Source organism: Pezoporus occidentalis, unplaced genomic scaffold, assembly GCF_034315485.1.
Source record: "Pezoporus occidentalis ecotype Australia unplaced genomic scaffold, CSIRO_AGI_Poc_V1 ctg176, whole genome shotgun sequence".
Classification (NCBI taxonomy): Eukaryota; Metazoa; Chordata; class Aves; order Psittaciformes; family Psittacidae; genus Pezoporus; species Pezoporus occidentalis.
This window is the reverse complement of record NW_026913596.1, coordinates 638,092-646,554: the sequence shown is the minus strand read 5'-3', so window position 1 is coordinate 646,554 and position 8,463 is coordinate 638,092. Positions and strand designations below refer to the sequence as shown.

The following is an 8,463-nucleotide window of genomic DNA, read 5'->3' as shown; positions in this document are numbered from 1 at the left end:
GCTCGGAGCCGCGCCTGCTCGCTCGGCCGGCGGGTGGAGCTCGCCGCAGCCCGGGCGGCGGGTGCCGAGGTGCGGGGCAGCCCCGGCTCCGCCCGCACCGAACACGCGGACCCTTTCCCGAGCGATCGCCGGCAGCGCGGCGCTGGAGGAACCGCGCCCGCGGGGACACGGACCGGGCCCGGCTCAACGCGCGCAACTCCGCGGGGGCTCGGCTGGAGGGAGACGGAGAGGAGGAGAGGAAGGAGCGCTCCGCCGCGCGGCCGGAGGGGAGTTCGTGGCGGACGCCGGGTCCTGCGGAGGGAACGGCCGCTTCCCGCGGGGTCCCGGTCCCGGTCCCGTCCCCGCCCCGCCGCGGCGCGAAGGGGCCGCGCTCCGCCCCCGCCTCCTCCCCGCGCAACTTCCCCGAGCCGCGGCCCCCGCCCCGCGGGTGCGCGCACAGGCGCGGGCGCGCCGAGCCCAGGAGCCGAGCCCGCCGCGCATGGGGCGCGCAGCCTCCGCGGGCGCGCAGCTGCCCCGGCGGTGCTGAGCGGAGGGAAGGAGGGAGGCTCCGGGGCCGCAGAGCGCCGGCCTCGTCCTCCCGCGCCTTGAGGCCCCCGGGCGATGCCCGCCGCGGCCCCGCCGCCTGCCCCGCCGCTGAGCGCTGCCGCGGGCGCGGGGCGGCGCGCCCGGATGGAGAGCTGAGGCGGTGAGCCCCGCCGGGCCGGCCGGGAGACGTGACGATGTGGATGCGACGGCTCTCGGGAAGCAGGTAGGGGCCGGGGCGCGGAGCGGGGTTTTGGGGGGGGGGGCTCCGGCTGCGCGGCCGCGCTCGCGGAGTTCCAGCCCCAACTTGCCGGAGCGGGTGCGGGCTGAGAGCGGGGCGGCTCGGCTCGGCTCGGCACGGGCGGTCCCGCTCCGGGCACGGTGTCGGGGCGGGCGGAGGGGATGGCTGCGTTGTTGGGGAGATTAATCGAGAATTGCGGAGCAGGGGAGAGGGAGTCAAAGTGTTACGTAACACGTTTTCATTACCGCTGCGAAGTCATCTTGAGCCCAAATCTTGTTATTTCCCTGGAACCGGTGGCTGCAGAGCGCCGGCCGCACGGCCCCGCAGCCCCGGAGCGCCGGGCATGGAGCCGGTCCCGGTGGGACACGCATAGGTACAGCGCGGCGGGTTAGGCAAGTGAGACCGTAAGGAAAAGTCCGCTGCTGTGAGATTCGCGATCCGTTTCTCCACCTCATCCATTACCATGTATTGAGGAAACCCTGATTCATGTGGGCAGGGGGCCACAGCCTGCCCCAGCCTCCCCCCTTCGAGCGGGGCAGCGGGTTGGGGTCTCACTGCTCGACGGGTCCCACGCAGCAGCCCCGCTCCCACCGGGATCTGCGGCTGCTCCACAGGGAGCAGGACTTGGCTCCCCGGATGGCTGCTGGGTGAGTGGGGGGATGCGACCCCCTCCCCCCAGCCCTACCCCACGCAGCAACTAGAGGAGCCCAATATGGCTGCGGCTTTGGGGTGTGGGGGGGAGGCAGGCAGGGCCCCCCCATTGCCGCGGATGCTGCTTAGAGGCCTTTGTCCATCGCCCTTGGGAGCTGCCGGAGCCTTTGTCCCTCTGCCTGGGCTTTGGCTGGCGTCCGGGAGGGTGAAACTTGAACTGAGGTTTTGTGTGTGCCGAGGAGCCCTCGGCTTTTGTTTCACACTCGCGTGTGCCGTGCACAGTATTCCAGAGGCTCGTGGTAACCCAGTTCCCTGTATCCCCATCCGATGGCAGCCCGGGCAGGCGAGCACCTTCCCAGAGTCATCCGTCCGTCCGTCCATCCGTCTGCCGGGGATGCACTGCTGTGTGTGGGAAGGACAGAGTCTCCTGGGAGTCTGCGGTGATGTAGTGACCTTAGGGATTGCTCCTAGGGAAGGCACCCGAGGTGGTTTGGTTTTGGATGTCTGAAAAGGCGGTGGAGCTGGAGGGCTGGTTCCCGAGCCTCCGATCTTGGAGGCAGAGGATGGATGCCCTCTGCTTTCTTATTTTGCAAAGAGTTTAGCAATGAGAGCAGGAGCCTCTCGGTCGCTTCTCTCCTTGGTTTTGCCTTGTGAATTTCTTTGCTGTGTACCCTGGATTCCCAGTGCCAGGCCGTCCTCTGCCACCTCCTTGGCTTCCAGCCCCTCCGTGTTTTATTTTTAATAAGAGGTAACTTTACTGCTAACCCTGCCTGCTGCTCTCGCTTCGCTCTTAATTGCTTCTGGCTTTATTTCTGACATTTCCCATGTCATTTCCCCTCATTTTCTTCAAGACTGCTAGAAAGATCGCTCCCAGAGAAGCAGCAGATCCTTCCAGCACCCATTCCACCCTGCACAGGCTGTGCCCAGAGCTACTGATGGTACCGTACCGCTCCGGTCAAGCCGGGTTCTTTCTCCCTGGGGCAGCAGGAGCTGCCTGACCTTGGGGCCAGCCTTGCTCTTGCTCTGTGGAGGGTGAGACCTGCGGACCCAAAGCCACCCTGCCCTTGGTCCTGCATGGAGCAGCTCAGTGCTGCCCGGTCCTGAGCATGGGCACCGTGGGGCTTGGGTTTGTCATTTGGGGGGGGGGACGACAGCAGTGACCGTGGCTCCCCGCGTGTGCACCAACATGTATGTGCGTGCATGCGTCTGCGTCAGTGCCTGTGCCTGCCTGGCAGGGCATGGCAGCTTTCTGCAGCGTGCTGTCTGCCTGGCTTCCAGCGCTGGCTGAGGACTTCCCTTCCGTCTCTCCGAATGTAATACTTTAAACAATATGCCACGATTTTTAACAGCGTTTATCTCCGGAGTGATTTGCAGTAGGAGTGAAAACACCATGTGCAATTTCTTCCCGCTTGTGTAAAACCGCTCGTTAAAAGCATACATCCCTGCGCGTTGGCACCGAGGAAACTTTATGGGCCTTGTAGATCCTGCCAAAGCAAACATTTTCCATGAATTTCACTCATCAAGTTCACGCTGTCAAATGTAGATTCAGCCGCTCGTCAAAGATGCAAGCCTTGCAGTCTGGAAAGTAATGAGAGCAGTAAGCAGTGGGAGTTAATGGCCTCCACTGAGGAGTCCTTACTCATCCTGCATCCACGCAGGGGCTGAGCTTGCTGCTCTCAGGTGAATTGATTGCCACCGAAGTGCGGCTGGTGTCACCGGCTATGATACTTAACAGCCACGATAATGCTCCAATAAACTGCGCTTTTATGCAGCGGTTCATCCTTCCCGGCCAGCAGCAGTTCCACAGATGAGGCAGCGGGATTGTGTGGGGCTCGAGCAGCCTCTTCCCCAGAGCATGAACTGTCGTTGTGATAACACCAGGGCTGTCGCCTTGCATTGATGGTGCCTCAGTGGGGTGACGGGTGGAATGCCCCGTGGTCATGGAGCTGCTGCTCTACTGGGGTGCTTCAGGGGCTGCTCTGTGTCATGGGATGGGGGAGCTGCCGCCTGTCTGCCCCGTGCACCGCAGCACCACAGCCTGGGTTTGCTTTCTCATCAGCTGAAAGGGAGATGCTGATGTGCCCTCAAGGCCCAGCCCGCTGAGGAGGGAGAGAGGAGCTCCCCAGGTGTCCCCATAACCTCCTGCCTGCCTCTCCTCGCCCAGGTTGAGCCGGGAGGTTTCCCAGCACGGCTCATTGGCAGTGGTGTCTGTGTGGATGTGAGCGGCTCTGCACAACAGCTCCACGGGGTGTGAATAATCCACGGGACTCCCGACAGGTCTGAGGTTCATTATGGAAATGTATGCATGCCTGAGCCTGGAAACACAGCGAACGGGAGCAGGGCTGCAAGGAAAGATTACGGGAATCAATATGCTGAGCCGGAGGAGCGGGAGCCGCTCCGCTCCGGGTCGCAGTACTCGTTATTCCCGTTAAGGACTGGTGATGCTGAGGTGGGTTACAGCAGTTTGGGTTTGAGACCAAAACTATTCCAGCAGGATAACTCCTGGAAGCTGAGTGTGTCGGGTGGGATCAGCAGGGAGGATGCAGTGGCCTCATTAGCACTTTTGCCCCTTCATTTAAAACACAGGGTTTTTCCTTCCTCCTTCCTTGGATGGTGCTGCAGGGAGAGGGTGACCCGACGAGTCTTCTTGGGGGTGCTCCTGAAGCTGCTGTTCTGGCCTTTCTTCACCTTGGGGACGTGGTTTTCATAGGAGTGATTTTTTTTTTCACTGGAATAATATCAAACTCTGGACCTGAACTGCCTCCTTAAAAATGGAATCTGAGTTGTTATGAATATTTCCTGTGGCGCTTACCAGGACCTGCACCTACAGACTTTGATAGCTTACATAATTTCCCGTGATGGAGATGTACTTCATCTAATTTCACTTTGAAATGCATTGATTAAATCAGAACTGCTGGGAGATTTAAACTGAGTCTCTGTGGCCTGAACTTAACTGTGGGAGGTTTACCTGCCTTCATCCTTCAACATTAATTTGGTTTTATGAGGATTCCTCGTGAAATGAGGTTTTGTCTGCCACTGAGTCGCTGCTGCTTTCCGGGTTCATCAGTTTCTCCCCATGGCCCCAGTAGCTCTGCAAGAAGAAGCTGTTCTAAAGCCTCCTTCCAGCATCGCGCTGGATGCCTTCGCCTGGAGCCACGCAGTGAGGACCATGGGTGTTTCTGGTGAGGTTTCAGCTCTTTCCAGTGCTTCTTGCCCAAGCTGGGGTGAATCACCCCCGCCACCCATGGCAGGACCAGTGATGCTGCAGTGAAGCTCTCGCCTGGGGTCGCGGGGTGCAATGCTCATGGAGCACGATGGAGACCTGCAGTGGAGGAGGATGTGTCCTCTCCTTGCCACCACGCGACTCGGCCTCTCCAGTACCAATCAACAGCAGGGGAAGGAGGAGAAATCCAGCCTGGATGGAGGTGGATGAGCCGTTGTGTGGAAATAAGCAGGGACGAGGACACTGAGGTCCTTCCCAGCAGAGGAGTGGGTCGTGCTTCCCCAGCCTTCGAGCTGGTTTCCCATCCAAGACTACCGACTGCCTTTGGGCCAGCGCCCCACCAGAATTCACTGTAAAAATCTTCCCCAGCCTCCGCCTTTGTTGGCTGTGCTGGAATAATTCAATAGACTTCAGAAAAAAGCCCCAGGTACATGAGAAAAATAAAGCTTGTCATTCATAAAGTGTTCATTTTCAACTCTGATCTGCGAATGTCTCATTGTGACTTAGGAATGATGTGTAGGTAGGAGATGTACTTTGACATGCGACGGGTTTTGTTGGTCTCTCTCGGCAGCTTTGTGTTCCTGGCAGCACTGTGGCGTTCCCAGTGGCACCGGGTCCATCCTGCCCTGGCTGCTGGTGTGTCCCCATGAGTGATGCTGCCGGCACTGCCCTATCCTGCTCGGTGCTGTGGTGGGCAGCATCATCCCCTGGAGCTGTGTCTCACAGGAGTGGGCAGCAAAAGCTGCTCGCCAGTTCCTACTGAAGAAGTTGGTTGGCAGCAAGGAAAGGCAGAATCCCTGTTCCAAGCCCTGGGCGAAGCATCCATGGGATGGGACTTGGCTGTGGCCAAGTGGTGAGGTGGGCGCGGTGAAGCTCTTCCTCTGCTGGCTTCCCAGTAAAGGTTGAGTAGAAGCTGCTTTGAGGACAGCATGTAGCTGGGAGCAGTGACGTGCTTCCAGCAAGAGAAATCCAAGTCTAGACCCTGGAGGCGGAAAAAATGGAGTCTGTTGGGATGTGTGTCCCCTAATATACAGGAAGTGCAGGGATGGGGATGTGCTGGCAGAGGGACCCATGGCAAGGAGTGACCAGGAGTGACCGTGTGCCTGGGGACACTGCCAGAGCTGCGCTGCGCTGCAGGAATGTGGTTGTGTGGAGTTCATCTGCAGCCTCATTGGGATCGGCGCCTCCCATCCATGCGTGGCTTTGGCGATGCCTCCCATTGTGCAGCCTCCCGGGGTGTGCAGGAGGACTTCCACGGCTCCAGCCATGCCTTATGGCCCTATAAATAGGAATCGTGGCAGCGTGATGCTGGCTTAGCAACAGCGCGAGGCTCTTGTGGCTGGGCGTAGGAGGGCTGAGGGCTGGCTGCTCGCAGACGGCATTTGAGGCTCCCTTAAGAGCCAGCGGCACTAATTGATGTCACCACTTGACTGCGTGTCACTCAGGTTGAAGCCACGGCAAGGTCGGGGGAAGCACGGGGGATCCCCTGGGATTCGCCTGCCTGGCGAGCCGAGCCGGCGGCTTCCTCAGGGACACGTTCCTCTAATTGCCGGAGCCCTGTGGGTGACCCGGCCCTGCTCCCATCTCTGCCTCCGTCTGCAGGCCGTGAGTGATGGAGCGCCAGTTAATTGGCATGGATTAGGACATGCGCTTCAGTTGCTGGGGTCGTGGTCGTTCCCTTCCTCTGCCCAGCAGCCCCAGAGCTCAGCTGGGTGTTACACAGGGCAGCATTGCCGTGTCAGATGCTGGCAAGTGTTATTTTAGAAAGAGCTCCTGAGCAGAATAAACCCATTTTCTACAAGCAGTTGCCTTTCATGGGTTTCCTTATGAAGCTTTCTCCGGGAAGGATGAGTTACTCATCTTCTTGTTTCTTGGCTTCATAAAAGGCTCTCTGCTCCTTTAGCGTCCTCCAGCGTGAAGAACTCTGGGTTCCCATCGAAGTGACATATTCTCTGGCAAAATCAATTTTGCTAATTTTGACCGATGAGGATGGAATGGTTTCTTATGGGCAGCTCCTTGGGGGTGTTCTGTTCAGGCATCCAGCGGGAAGGGATGCAATTCCATGTGCTTCCCTTTCACCCTGCTAGCACGGGGACCCAGCACAGGGGTGTATGCAGGGAGGAGAGATGCAGTAACCCACAGAGGCTTGCAGGAGGCAGAAAGGGATGCGGGAGCTCTGCCTGGCAGAGAATTCCATCTCTCCTCTGGAGATAGCACTCGGGAAAGCTTAATCTCTCCTGCAACAGGGATGTTTTTGTAATGAATGCAAAGCACAGCGATACCTGACTCACTGGCAATTAGGCTTCAGAGGATGTGTGCCCACAAACAGCACTGTGGTCTCTGTTTGACTCACCTGCACCTCGATCCGATGGGATTTCGCTCCCGTGAGCTGCCTGGATGCTGTTTGCATGGTGAGGTGGCCATGGCAGGGAGAACTGCTCTCCTCTGTGGAAAAGAAGATTGTTCTGTGCTAAAAGGGGATTTAAACCTCTGTATGGAAGGATCAAGAGCCTTTGCCCCGGATTTTGTGCTCGCTGCCTTTGCTTTCTATTTTGCTTTGGCTTTTTCTCCATCTTTTTGGGCCATTCTCTTTTCCATGTGGAGTGTGTCACGCTGTGAGACTTGGCCAGCAGTGGGATGTCCTGCTGTGGGGCTGGGCAGAGCCTCCCAGTGCAGCCAGAGCCTTGGGAGCACCCCTGCTGCACCGGAGCCTCGGCTGGGCCCTGTGCTCCCCTCCCTCATGCCCCAGCTCTCCGCTTCAGCTTCCTCCAAGTTTTCCTATTGATGTTTCACACTTTCAGTGAGTGCTCTGCTGCTTCTATCTTCTTATTGTATTTCTTGCTCCATCAAAGCCATCTGTCCCCCTGTCTGCTTTTAGAAGCTTTGTTTCTCTCTTCTCCTCCACTTCTGTAGGAGTTTCTGGAGCTTTTGAAAGCCTTTGTGCTCTCCCTGTCTCCGTTCCCTGGGATGGCTGCTGAGGTTTCAGGGCGGCCTCTGCATCCCAGGCTGCCGGGGCCACTGGGGACTTCCCAGGAGAAAGCCAGGTTGGGATCTTGGTGGGAATGGAGAGCAGCTTTAGCAGGGGAGTGCCTCGGTCAGATTTCCCAGGGCTTCCAGTGGGGTCAATGCTTGTCTTCACTGCTGTGGAACTGGATCCTTCAGGAGATCACCATTAAAAACCCCATTGGAAGATGTTCCCGTAGTCTGTGGTACCTCTCATTGACGTTGGTGGGCATTGGTGGACCCTGGCGCGTGGCTCCCGCAATGCTCCGCGCTGTGTTCCAGCAATACAATGGACCTCGTTTAATTACTTGGATTTAAAGGTCGTTCAGCTGCTGCTTTAGCTGTACCGCGCTAACCGGTCTTAGGTTCCTAGATCAAAGCGTTTCCTGTGTGTGCTGTAATGACACGCTTGAGCACATCAATTTAGGAAATAAGATAAGTGCTGGGTGTATTTACCAGTGAAGCGGTGGTGGGAAAGGGTGGTGGAAGCGGTACCTTGCACCGTGGCTTTCCTCTCTGTAGGTCCCTCCAGAGCCAGAGAGCTGGGCTGAAATCATCACTGCCTCTTGAAATCACTGCGCCTTCCTGATACAGGCTTCAGAGGAGAAAAACCCTTTGTAAGGCTCCTGCTCCAGGCTGGGGTCAGGATTATCACAGTCCTGGCCTTCATCCCTCAGGCAGGGAGAGCCCCTTTCCTGCCGTCCTGCTCCGCAGTGCTTCGGCTTTGCATCCTTGTAGGATGCTTTGGCCAAGGAGGAGGCCTGAGCATCCTGCAGAAGCCTGCTTTGCCCATGAGTTATACAGGGGTAATGTGTGGTAAGGG

At 58.2% G+C, this 8,463-nt stretch overlaps 1 protein-coding gene across 1 annotated transcript in view; it reads left to right on the top strand.

The window, feature by feature from the left end:
* Positions 1-467: 467 nt before the first annotated feature.
* AJAP1 (adherens junctions associated protein 1) overlaps positions 468-8,463 on the top strand; it is a 34,786-nt gene continuing 26,790 nt past the window's right edge. Inside the window, exon 1 of the mRNA XM_062614535.1 lies at positions 468-748. Coding sequence (XP_062470519.1) covers positions 720-748 — 29 coding nt within the window. The 5' untranslated portion in view covers positions 468-719. The remainder of the gene's footprint in view (positions 749-8,463) is intronic.